At 41.0% G+C, this 14,080-nt stretch overlaps 1 protein-coding gene across 3 annotated transcripts in view; it reads right to left on the bottom strand.

The window, feature by feature from the left end:
- Piezo (piezo type mechanosensitive ion channel component) overlaps positions 1-14,080 on the bottom strand; it is a 237,466-nt gene that overhangs the window by 40,173 nt on the left and 183,213 nt on the right. For all 3 annotated transcript variants that reach the window (XM_050191503.3, XM_055062065.2, XM_050191500.3), the window contains 3 exons: positions 8,872-8,939; positions 8,367-8,435; positions 2,799-3,426 (listed from right to left, as the gene is read on the bottom strand). In XM_050191503.3, coding sequence (XP_050047460.1) covers positions 2,799-3,426; positions 8,367-8,435; positions 8,872-8,939 — 765 coding nt within the window. The remainder of the gene's footprint in view (positions 1-2,798; positions 3,427-8,366; positions 8,436-8,871; positions 8,940-14,080) is intronic.

The raw sequence follows: 14,080 nt of genomic DNA on the forward strand, positions 1-14,080 counted from the left end.
TGAGCATGTGTTGCAAGTTTGAATAAAATGTGTAAAGTGTTACATTAAAACGAGTTGGAAGATAGATGGCTGGACATTTTCTCTCGGTCTCAGTAAGTCGTCACGTGGTAGGTCACTTCAATTGTTTTTCAGTGTTTTACATCACGCATATCTTCCAAGTGGTGGGATAGTACAAGCATGCTACACATGAAATTGTCCACGTTTTCATTTCTGACATTCCTGTAGAGAGTTCTCACATGAAGTCTAGATTCTGTAAACTTGACAAAACTTACGACCAAATAGAAAATTGTTAATCCATTCTACAGTTGTGCACTTTTCATGATTCTGAAGATGCAAGAAATGCGGTGAAATTAAAATTTTAATGAACAGAATTAATTGGAGCCTGAAGTGGATATTGTTTTATTTTAGTTAACCCTTGCTATGCCAAATTATTTTTTGAGGACAACTGCACTGAATGAAACCAGTATCCTGTTCTTTTTTTATATTTGCAGCTGCATTTATTTACCATTGTAATTTTTACTTTTCATTTATTAGAAGGCAATAACATTGTTCAATAACAGGAGTGAATGTCTATCTGCTTTCTACAGCATGGGTTGTTCTGAATAGGGTGAGAAATGAGAAACCTGGAGATGTAAAGAGAATGCATGCTTGAACTTACACTTTCAATAAATCAGTGTCCAGCTGCGTCCACATGCATGACTTCAAAAATTCACTGCAAATCTCCCTTAAAGCTTAGTTCTTTACTGACACTTAAATATAATCAAAGCCACATTCTTCAACATGGAAAACAACCATTTGTCACAGGAACAAACCCAAATGAATGCTGCTATTTTTAAACCCAAACAAGCCAGATCATTTTGTTATTCATGCAGCTAGCAGTTAAAGATTTTTTTTCCCCCTCTCAGTGAACGAGATCAAGTGATGCGTCTTCGCAACACCATGCAGAAGATTGCCAACACTTGTCCAGGGTCCCTTCGAGATGACACACTTGCTGGATGTGTAAGATTCATCACCAATAAAATTTGCACAGCGAGTCTGGTCAAATGGAACTTGACCATGGCATCAAAGGGCTAGCATCACATTTTCTCAGAGCCCTCTTCACAATGCTTCCACATGTCAGCAGAACGGTAACAATTACCATAGAATTAGGTACAAATCAAGTTCTTTGTTAAACATAATACTGTTACAGTGCATTTGGACAGGACCCCGTGCTCAAGAGATAGATGAAGAAGAAATGGTAGACTGTCTATGAGAGCTGTGACCTGTGTACCACCCTGTATGTTTACCACTACCCTATCATATGTAAATACTTGTATATGCGTTTGTGTCTTGTGCTTCCTCTTCATAGCATTTCGTGGACGTGTGGGGTAACGTCTCAGAATGAAGCTTTGCAGTGGCGATCACTTCAGTTCTTCACCAATATTTAAATATATATAGAAGTTTAGAGGATTATGCATGATTTTTACTTGTTTCACAAACTATACATCATACATCTTACAGACTCAGAAGGACTGCATTTGTCAAATACGACTATTTAAAACACATTAAAGATACCTTACTTAAATTGTGAAGTGTATTAAGCCTACTGTTGCATGCTGACTGAATATCAGACCTGCCAATATTTCCATCATGATGACATAACTCTTATACTGAAATATATATCACATGGAGCTGTGTTCACAGCTAGGGTACTGTCAGGCAAATTGTTCCATCGATAAGCTCTTTAAATTATTTATTAAATTCTGGGGCTTTATGTGCCAAAATCACGATGAGATTATGAGGCATGCCATAGTAAAAAACTCTGGATTGATTTTGACTACCTGCGGTTCTTTAACATGCACCCAATGCAGGGTGCACAGGCATTTTTGCATTTCACCTACACTGAAATGCAACTGCCACAACTGGGATTTCATGGATTAGATAGTTGTAGATCTCCTGTATGCGTTTAAAATGTATGTACTCGAAGCGCGGGCAAGCCAAGAGCTATTCAATCTTCTTACTTTAGCAGTGAAGGTTATCAATACAGAATTTCCCTCTTGTGATACATATTAGCAAAAAAACATTTTGCAGTGATCATAAATATAAAATAGGGGTGAACATGCTAGACTTACTAATGCACCTATACAACACAAACTGACTTGACAGAGCAACCACAGCAAATGACTTAGAAGAATATAAAAGAAGTAAATAGTAAATGGGAGACTAGCTGTATATTCTATCCATCACTACTGCCTAGCACTTCCTTACTGCATATGAGCAGTGATGGCCAACAAAGAAGCACTACCCTCTACAGTCTTGTCTTGCTGCTACTGATACATCGTGTTAAACGATTTTACATTTAGGTGTGCTGTAAATGCACTAATTTGCATTTTAACTACGTGTAGAAGCCCTCAGATGAAATACGAGGTCAAGGATTAGCTTTTCTCCATTGCTCAGATTGCTTGGTGGTAGAGCATGGTGCACTGTCCAAAGAAAATGTCTCATTTCATTCATAGCACAGTTCCAATAATAATGTGAGGTGCACTTTTAAGCTGGACATTACAGAAGATGTGCCATATTGTTGTAAAATGGTACCACACTTTCCCAGAGATGGAAAAGTGTGGTAACCATAAGTGTGATGGTGCTCTTAAAGTCTTCCAGTACTTTTTGCTTTATAGGTCTTTTAGGTCTTTTTAGGTCTTTTATAGGTCTTTTTATAGGTCTTTCTATGGTCTAAGCACTGGCCTGATGTCCTACCTGTTGTGCTAAGTTTTGAAATAATGAACAAATGGGTAGTTTGCCTATTTCATAAAGCTTACCCCACTGGTACCGGGCAGCTGATCTGGTGGTACACTGCCGAGGAAACCAGGTGCTGCCACACTGTGCTCAGATGCCCGTCTAGCTGCTGTGAAGTACTGTTCCTCATTTGACACTGGCTCTTGTTGCTGAATGGCAGACACACTGACACTTCGGTCGGTATCTTTCCAAAGGCCAAGGCTCTTGAGCATGAAGCGGTGAAAGAAGACCAGCAAGAGCAAGAGCAGGTCGTAGAGTGCGTAGTCATTGTCCTCCTTGCGCTTCTCAATGCCCAAAATGCGCGGAGGGTCAAATGGCCTGTTTACAGGCACCGAGTCATTCCAGTCGAAGAAGTCAAATTGGAAGAGGTACTTGACAACAACAATAGCTTCAGTGTAGGTGATGATTGTGATCCAGAAAGTCTTGGTTGGACGCGGCACTGATAATGAGCCCCACAGGAATGCCATCAGAGGCAGTGGCAACGAGAGCAGGCTGGCTGACTTCATTTGGTTAAGGACGATGACTAGGTAGCAAACAACTTCAGAGCGTGACACAATAGCATAGTAGCATGCAATCAAAAAACGCACTAATGAAGGGTGGTGCTTGTGACCATCTTGCTTGTCAGGACCATCTACCATTTCGAGACTCCCACTGTAAACCAACAAAAACAAAAACAGCATCAAAGAGCCATGTAGAAAAATTATCTACTTTTTTTTATAGAAAAACAAACAAACAAACAAACAAACAAACAAACAAACAAACAAACAAACAAACAAACAAACAATTCAGGCAATTCCACAGCACTGCATTGTCACATCAGCAAATGATTGCAATCTAACAATGTATAAGGGACATTACAGAATAACACGAAACATAATAGGTATGAAGCATTAAGCACAAATGCATGCGGGTCATTCCACACCAAACGTCACCAGACATTGTGCTTGACCCTTTCCAATTCCATTCCTATTTACACAATTTCTCCTCATAAACTACTTTTGCGAGAAACATTTTTTTTCTGCCTCTAAGTGATTTCAGTGATGCAGTGTTGAGTGAAACCAAGGTTGGGAGGGGGGGGGGACGCCAAAATACAATACCACATGGAGTCTATACCATTGAAGTCAATAGGCAAGTAGTTTCGAGGTGGAAGAGGCACAAGCATTGAAAAACGTGCTAAGTGCTTCATGTTCAGGCACATGTAGATTGCTGATCTGGTCCAAGTAAAAATGCATACTTGAATTCATTTGGAAGGGTGTACAAAAGAGATTTATTTCTGAAAGTTTAATAGTAGTACTTTGTTCTTTAGGAGAGAAAAAAAATTTTTTGCTCAGTGTCCACCACATCCCAAGGCACTGGCCCATAAGTCTGCTTCACTGCGCCATGCACTTCTCCAGGGCCACAGAAATATACAGTGGCCACATGGGTGGCAAGATTGTATGCCGCTTTGTTGTTTTCACATAGCTGGCTGCTTGAAAATACTAATTCTACACATATTCGCAGGTTTTTCCGTGGTGCCACCAATTAAGTAAGTGTCAGAGAAAATGAGAGATGGTTTGTTCAAGAATATATTGTCATATAATAAAAGTGTGTAACACAGGGGAAACACTTATACTTCTTTCTTCTGAGCTGCTTGCTTGAACATGAGCCATGCCATTCCTGCTATGGAGCCGACTGCTTCTTTGATTTCCTATGCTCAGCTCTTTGGTAGAGATGAACTTGCCTCCTGAGATTGCATGACCGACCGAGCACCATCCCTGGGTGGCACACAACATAAGCACTGCGAATGGTGAGTATACCAATGTCTTGTCATATTTTACATGGAGCGTCTGTGCTCATATACTGAGAACAGGTTGGTTTGTACAACTAAAAGTAGAAGCGATAAAGATCTACAATTAAGGGCAATTCTGCCTGACAAACACTGAGCTGACCACATTGTATGCAGTATGCATGGTGAGAGAGCACGTGGGGTTTACTATTTGACTGTGTATGTGATTTGACTTCTCCTCATGTGGATGTGCCAGTGCTTCTTCTCCTGAAATTTGTACCTTTGAAGGTAGGCATCAAGAACTTTTAAAGCACATTTATTTCTTGGTTTATGAAATAACTAGTACTGTACATTAAATGCCTTCTTCAATGGCATGTGCTTGTTTCTTCAACACTGTAGAACTATCGATCAAAATGAAGTTGCCTTCGGTTACGCTTAACCTCAAGTTTCTAATATGAACATATACTTAATGACGAGAATAAAGAAATTAAGAATTTTATTTAAAAAAAAAATTTAAATTATGGGGTTTTACGTGCCAAAACCACTTTCTGATTATGAGGCACGCCGTAGTGGGGGACTCCGGAAATTTTGACCACCTGGGGTTCTTTAACGTGCACCTAAATCTAAGTACACGGGTGTTTTCGCATTTCGCCCCCATCGAAATGCGGCCGCCGTGGCCGGGATTCGATCCCGCGACCTCGTGCTCAGCAGCCCAACACCACAGCCACTGAGCAACCACGGCGGGTAAGAATTTTATTAATTTGTGAATCTGTCCACTATACTTTCTTGCAAAAATTATGTCTGCCAAACCACATGTGCAAGCAGAATTTGAGGAGATAACTATGATGGTGCAGTATATATTTCTTTACGAACACGGCAGCAGGAATTTTCTCTGCACGTTTATGTCACATTTCCTGCATTTCAGTAAGTGAACTGCTTCTGTGTTCACCTGGCCATATGGATCGACACAGGACAACAGTCAAAACAACAGCAGAACTTGCAAGATCTCAGTGAAGTAGAGTGGTCTCTTGAAACTGCAGTGTAAAGTAACCAAAGCATCTCTACAGTATGCTACCATCACTATACCATGTTTTTGAAAATGAACAGAACACATGGTGTGAAAGTGGTGCTCTAACCCATTCCTCATGCACAATTAATTAAAAAAAAAAAAAAAACCCTCATCTCACGATGACTGTTGATGGTGTCTACGGTAATGCGTTTAGCACTGATTCAATATAGCAACACAATGTATTGCCACCGTCAAAATGAGTTATGTACGAGGAGTGTACTGCAGTGGGATTCCTCTTAAGCACTTCCTCAAGAACACTCGGCTCCATCCACTGGCTCCATCCGCTGCCGCAAAGCCTGTGTGTGTGAACGCCGAGAAGTGCGTCATGCACCAACTGGGCTCCTCTCTCTCACGCTCCTCTCTTGACATGCTGCGCCATCTAGTGGCACTGCCAAGAAGTCCGTGCGTGGCCTCCGAGATGAGTAGCGTGGCACACTGGTGCCTGAAAACGCTGATAATTGTTTCCTCACTTGCCGCACACCTAGTGGCACATACTCAGTGACCCACATTGGCGAGAGGTTCATTGAAAAGCGGCACATACTCAGTTCATTTGTGGTGCAGCCTGAAAGCGTTGGGGTACTGTCCTTTAGGAACCCTTGTGACCTGGTTTCCATTCCATGCAGCATCCGTGAAAACTAAAGGATCTTTTGTCATTGTAAAGTGGCACATTCCCCGTGGCACATACCTAGTTACCCAAGTTGGTGTCAATGACATTCATTGAAGAGTGGTACACACCTACTGGCACATACCCAGTGATCCAAGTAAGCATCAAAGAGGTTCATTGAAGACCAGTACAGAGCGAGTGGCACATACCAAGTGCTCTAAGTTGGCATCAAAGAGTTTCATGGAACAGTGGCACCTACTGAGTCCCACATCTACAGTGACCCATGACAGCATGAAAGAGGTTCGTTGAAGAGCGGCACAAATGTACACACTGCCACATATTCAGTGACCTAAGTTGGTTTCGGTTGGTTTTGAACACTGCTCCTTAGCACAGCAGCCCGATGTGCCACCCATTTGTCCATGGACTATCCAGTGACCCAGGTAGGTGTGAAAATAGTTAGATACAAACAAACATGTATAGATAACCCCTGAAAAGTGCCTGAAGTACCCTAAGAATGCTAATGCATTAATAGGCAGGGGACATGCATGACTACCACGACTGTGGCTGGCCTCCAACAAATGCTGGGACTCATTCCGGGGGGAGGTTGGGCCAGAAGTGCAAGCATGTGTGCTATACTACGTTGAAAGCTACAAGCCCTGAAGGTGCTCTCCAGGAAAGTGGAATTCACCTTGATCTGAGTGAGCTGGAAGACCTAAATAAAGACCTAAATGAGACGCTGGCTGCTATAGGGATAAGGCTATAGGGGTAAGTATAGGGTAAAGAAAGAATGCTCGACAGACCTGTACAAAGAAGGTCAAACGGCTCGAGAAGCACCAAAAAGATAGTCTATTCATACTGGGTCTTCAACAGCCATGAACACCTGCTGAACATTGCAGTGATGAGTTCTCAACAAGTGACCAAATAGCTATAATGAACCAGTTTAAAAGAAATGTGAAAATGAAGGACTGAGAAAAATACAGATTTTGACACTAGCTCCATTTCATCGTCACATGAAAAAATGATTAAGTTCTTTGGAGCGTCAGAGTAACAGGCACGCGAAGCTATTTGCATCAGAGCAAAGTACGAAGTTCTTGGCACGCATTCAAGAAAAAAAGAGTGCCACATCTGCACCAATCTAGCGCTGTGACAGTGAAATATCAGCTCCTAGTGCTAATCGGTAGCCATTCATGCCTTTCCGGAATCTCATGCCAGCCAGCCACACTGTTTACAAGTAGCTAGCAATATGAAAACACAAAGCATCACACAGTCTTTCCACCCGCGCGGCTGCCGCAACTTTCCATTGCTATAGAGAAGTGTGCGGCAAAGTGAAGCGGACTTACAGGCCGGCGCCCAAAGGTGCAGCGGATGCTCAATGTGAAAATTTTTTTCGTGCCTAAAACAAGAAGTAACTTTCAGAAATAAATCTCTATTTTACACCCTTCAAAATGAATTGAAATGTGCATTCTTTACCTGGAGCACATAAAACATTTAGCAGATTTTTAAATGTTTGCACCTCTTCTACCTTGAAAATACTAGCCTATTGACTTCAATAGTTTTTGGGCATGCTTATTGCCAACTATGCAGACACATAATGCAGTTGTATTGTGCCTGTAAACTGGTCAAATTTTAGTAAAAAGGCCAAAATCTGTTTAGAATCGCCGCATTGCCTCACCACAAAGCACATTGCGAGACAAAGTAGAGGCCGCCAATGGGAAGGAATAAGAAAGTTCGATTCCTTTTCTAGAAACCAGCAGATTCACAAGGTGCTCGTGTCATATCGTATTTTTGCAGGTGTTTTTCTCACAATTTAAATTTTGCTCAACACCACAACATTCAAATCATTGTAAGAAATAGAAAAAAAAAATTTATTGGAAAAATAGTTTACAAGGGCTAACAGTGTAGCAAAATGATTGCCCAGAATTTAATGAAATAGAATCTGAAAGGGTTCAATGCAATGTCTGGGACGTTTGGCATGGAATGAGCCATGTGTGGAAGGCCATTACATTCTTTTTTTTTTATTTCTCATGCCGACAAAGAATACTGCAATTAGGCACTCATGTGAAATAATGAGGACAGAATACTTCAAGTAAGATTGCTAGTTATATGCAAGTTGACAAAGCTCTATCATAACAGCTCAATAATAGGCTTCATACCTGAGGAGCATTTCTTCACTGCTTTTCTTGTCAGGCACAGTCTTAGCATGGTGACTTTCTGTAGAGTGTCTATAACAAATTCATTCAGAAAGAAAGTATAAGTAAATATGCAAGAATGCTATAGTGATTAGGCAGTGCAAACTACAAATTGATGGTGGAAGCTACAGGTAAAACCCAAGCAGAAGCAGCTGTGCAAGCAAGACTAATTACAGACATACTTTAAAATATAAAAAAATACCTACATTAGATTTTCTTTCCACAGTTAAACTTTTTTATGATATGCATAAATGATGCTAGAAATATAAATTAGACTACACATTCAAATTTAGAATAAAAGTTGAAATATTACGCGACACAAAATATGTGTCCAAGCAACAAATACGGAAGCAAAATCTTGCCTTCGTAAAGAACTGATAAAGTGACCAGCAAACAAGTTCACATAAACATAATTAGGTTTACATTAATTTGAGAATGAACTAACGAAGCACATGGAAGACATACTTACTCATGGAAGTGGAACTTCCTGCTTTTCACAGTGTGCTCGCCAAGTGTGGTGGCAAGGCCATGAACAAACTTGGGAAGGAACACACACAAAAGAACTCATAAGAGCACAGAACTTTATACCAGACTCTCAATGTGAAGACACGCATATTTACATTCGCCTATTTTAGCTCAGATAACAATTTATTTATCGTAACTTATTCAATTTGAACAACTGCCTTTTGACATGCTAGCAAACAGTGCCTGGCATTTTCCTACAAGTAATGTCAACCATTGCATAGCCTTAAATATGGAGCTTTCAGTTTTGGTTGCATTTTGCAATTTTTTGGCCCGATTTGGGGAGCTGCAATAAATAAAACCTCACTGGGAGGTGATGTCAAAATTGGATTCCAATGTATGTACTGGCACTTCCGAAGTGCAACAACACAAAATCTGTGCTTTGCTCATTTCGAGTGTGCAACATTAAAATGAAAATAGCCAAGAAAACTAAGCAGATTTTGTTGGCTCACCTGATTTTCAGCTCTGGCAGCTACCTATGCTGCTTTACAAATTTTGTTACCAGCAGTAGACTTAGTGTTGCTTTCACTGTTATGTTCCATAATTACTGAATGCTCCATAATTCCATAATTTTCAATAATTGGTGTTCCCTTATTATAAGAACATAAGTACAAAGTATTAGGGAATGCTTCCTCCCAGATGGGCTTTTTTACTGAAATGAGAGCATGATATTGGTTTCAACCTGACCCTCTTCATCTTGCTTGTTTACTGCTTTCCAGTGGCCTGTTTGAACAGACTTGTTCTCTATTCCTTTTTGTCGACCCAGCAGCTTTGGAACTAGCTCAAAGTGCTCAGTGAAGCCAGCTTGCTTCTTGCTTTCAAAAAGAAGCTCATCAATCACACCTTCAATCATGAGAAGCATTGTGGCCACTTCCCACCTGAAAAGTCATTGCACTTAAAGCCTAAGAAAACATAGATCAAAATCAAGCACAAGCCATGCTGCAGGCAGTCAAGCATTTTCTGCCAGATTAGTGCCTATGCTTCACAAGACAGAACTGCTCCCCTAAGCAGCTTGAGCATAACCATGGTTAACATCAATCTAAAAAAAGACTATAGCTTTAAATTAAATTAAATTCTGGGGTTTTACATGCCAAATCCACGATCTGATTATGAGGCAAGCCACAGTTGTGAACTCCAGTTTATCCGAACTCCCTGGGGTTCTTTAATGTGCACCTAAATGTAAGTAAATGAGCATTTTTGCATTTCGCCTCCATTGAAATGTGGCTGCCGTGGCCGGGATCGAACCAGTCACCTTGAGCTCAGCAATGTAACGCCATAGCCACTGAGCTGCCACAGCTGATAAACTTTTATCTTCGTATGTTCTACTAGACATGTTCAGAATGTGGGCAAAGCATATATATTGCTGTAAATTGCTGATTTTTTTAACTCACAGTACTTCTTAGGCAAAATTTAAACAATAAACTAAAGAGCAACAATAATCAGTTTATGCTGGTGAAGTGCTTTTTCAAAACCATTTTTATTTTTTTGCAAACAAATATGTTTATTGTTGGACAACTTTGGTGGACAATGAGCTGCTTATAGGTGGAAAAAATAAAAACAAGTTTGCCCCTTTTTGAATTTCGCACTGAAAGTCAGGTGAGTTACGATTTCAAGGACATCATGGATTTCGAAGTATTTTCATGTGTTTCGGCTGCTTTTACACAGAAAAAGTTATAGGAATCTTGTTAGGTTGATTCTTTGTTTATCGATAAGCTAGTAACTAATCCTGAGCAAAGGTTCTTATATTACATGAGGTGACCAACAGCTAGTGCAAGAATTCAAGTTTGTGCCTCCACATGTCTTTCACCCCTGCACAAGTTCTCTCTTACCAAACCTCCCCACATGATAAGACTGACCCTTTTGGTGTTACATAGCTGCAATATACTAATTCAAAATTAACTGCATGTTCCTATTTAATGTTAATGTCCCTTTAACAAATAAATGTTCAACATTTATTTGTTGCAGTGTTCAACTTTTACACTGCATTTTTTCAAAACAACTACACTAAATTTGAACATATCTGAGCAGGCATTACAGCTCATACTTTTATAAATTAAACAAAATAAATAAGCACACACCGAAAAGAGAGGCCCGTTTTCTGCATTGAGGAAAGAAATGTTACTGGGTTGCCATGAGGACAAAGGCTACCTCGTCTATTACATAAGCCTAACCAGTATGCTGATAAAGACATCATTATGAAAGCCATACCATACAAAACATAACTTGACACAAATCAGACACAGGGGCCACGAGAAAGTGGATACTTGAAGTGATCAACAGTGGATGAAAAAGTGAAGCCTCAGTCTGAAGCCACTGGTTCAACAAGGCAACTGCATTCCTTGTCAGGATTTATTCAGCTCTCTCTTCTCCAAGGTCAAGGATCATAAGCGTGTACAAAAGAGTATAAGGTGAGAGCTGCGCAAGGAAAGTGGAAATGTGTCTAAAAAGAAGGATTAGCTGAGATAGTGAGAGGTGGGGGGGGGGGGGGGGGGAGTTCTGTAGATACTTCTTTTGCAGGTATGGCAAGCAAGAAAACCCATCACATGTAAGCTGAGACTGTCAACCTGGTGGGCTTAGTTTTGCATATGGATGCAGTCAAGAAACTTTCTAAAGCAGTCATTGAACATTTTAACCTGCCAAGTCACAGCTTCCAAACACCTATGGTTTGTATTTAAGGGGAGACTCTCCTCAAAAAAAAACATTTTAATATTTGTACTAGAGATCTGAAAATCCCCCCACTTATAGAACATTTCAAGTAGATTTCAAATATGTCATTAGTTTCTGTGTAGCTTGTTACAATCGGCCTGCAGGGGTACCGACCTGCAAAATTTTCCCAGCCCGCTGCAGCAGTGGGGGTGGCGATCTTTGGAGAAGCGACCTTGGAACCCTTCCCAGCCCGCTGCGATGACTCGCTTTGTAAAGACGACAATGCGCCTCCTCGTACAGCCCAGCGGGGCTAGCCGTTCGGCAGATCAAGTATTGTTGGTTGATTCGCTGTCGCGTTCATGGTGTGCTTGGAGCGGGAGAACTCCTGGAAGGGCATGTTTTGCAGTGCTTTCTCACGGGCCCCAGAGGTCGTCATAGTCAATGGAGAGATGCGGCGGGTCAGCTTTGGGATCAAGAGGCGCGTGCTCGGGTCAAGACCCCTGTCTACAAGAACCCTCTCACCTCGGTGTGTTCTGTGAAACCAAAGTGCGGAAGTGAGTGTGTGAACCCTCCCCCTCAAAGGCGGGTCGACTACGATGACTTTGGACGCTCACATTGGTTGAAGGTTGAATGGCAGTTTTCCCTCACCTAGGGATCTAGGGAGAACAGTGTTTTTAAGGAGCTGTTTACGGCTGCTTGGTGTGCATTCTCTTTCAGTCATGCTAGACTGATGAAGCGTGATGTTCTCTACCCTTCATGTAGATATTGTAAATAAATCCCATATTCCTCGTTCTCGATAAGAACGTCCTTCCCTTCAACAACGTCCTTAGCGTGGATGAGTCGGACGACAGCATGGACCAGCTACCATCTATTTTATGCCCGACCCCAACGCTTACAAGCTGTTATAGTACTTGAGTTAAGTCCCACAACACGGCAAGATAGAGTGTTTTTGCGGCCACTTTATTGTGTAATAAATTTTCGCAAAATGCTTTGTGCTGTAGCTTATTTAGCTCTTTGTAGGTATCAAAGTGCCAATATCTATTCAAACACCATGTAGAATTACTGGAACTCGTACACTTGAAACCTTGTACAGATGCAATTGTTTTATACTAACAAAATTTGACGTACATACTCTTGAAGATATGTACTGTGCTATTGTCTACTTGAAATCGCAATATCTCCAAGCAGTAAGTTGCTAACGTACACGGTTAAATTTCAGAGAACTGAGAAAAAAAATTGGTTGAAATGTTCAAATTTTTTGCATAATTCCAGTAATTGTACACAATGTTGGGCTAGATACCGGCACTTTGTGATCGACAAAGAGCTAAACAAGCTACAGCACGATGCTTTTGCGCAAATTTATTACATAAAGAAGTGCCCATAAAGATTACTATATTTTGTCCTTGCGCATCACATAACTCTAATATTATAACAGCTACACAAAAAGTAGTGCCATATTTGAAATCTGCATAGAAAACTCTATACTTTACCGAATTTAGAAACCTCTAATACAAGTAATAAAAAAAGTTTCGAGGAGCATCTCCCCGTAAGTCACACTTTCATTCTTCCACAGAAAGAAAAATATAAGTATAAGGAGTTGCACCTCATCCACAAGTTTGACAAGTAACAACCAATAGGCATTAATGATTCATTATACTACTAATGACAAGAACATAAAAACAGCAGTCTTAAACTTCTGCCATCTTACATCTGGTAAGAACAGAGCTATTTTCTTCTTTTGACAAGCCATGTATTTTCTACTGTTTTTCATTTGTTATTCACCCTTTATTAAATTTTAGTGTACATTTCTTATTCATTGTTATTTTGTCTACTTCTTTTTCTTTCTCTCATATTTCGAAAATATGTTTGCCCACTGCTTTCTTCTCACAAAACTTTTTACTCTTAAAGGGCCCCTGAAACGGTCCGGACAAATTTTGTAGACGCGTAGGGCACAGCTTAAGTAGAACATTCGCACCACAATTTAAGTGAAGCGTTACGTATTAATGGAGCTACAAGCGATTAGAAGTTACCCTCCTCCCTAGCCATGCTTTTCCTCCTCAACTCGTTCGCCCAGCGAGCGGGGCTAAGCTCCGCCTTCCCTGGTTCCGCGTCATGATGCGACGTCACATCTTCACTTCCGGTTGTTTTGGAGCCTGCCCTGCCCGCGCGAGACCTCTTCGCTAGCTGCTTGGCTGTCGACCCCAAGCGAGAGCTATCGAAGCAGTGTGCGTTGCGAGCATTCTGTCGTAGCGCCGAACGTGTCTGGTATTCCGGTAACCACAGGCAAGCTGGTCATTTCGGCGAATGACTGGAGGCATAAACTCAAGCTGATGAAGGAACTTTAGTGTAGATGTACGTGAGCGGCCTGATTGGTCGCACGGTCCAGCCACTTGTTGGCGCAGCGCTTAACCAGCCAAACAAAGCGCTAATATTGCTCTAACCAAGTGTAAAACATTTTAAACATTTATAAAAACAAAGTGTTGATGATTACACTCCTGCGAAAAATACAC

This window comes from Dermacentor andersoni, chromosome 1 (assembly GCF_023375885.2).
Source record: "Dermacentor andersoni chromosome 1, qqDerAnde1_hic_scaffold, whole genome shotgun sequence".
Classification (NCBI taxonomy): domain Eukaryota; kingdom Metazoa; phylum Arthropoda; class Arachnida; order Ixodida; family Ixodidae; genus Dermacentor; species Dermacentor andersoni.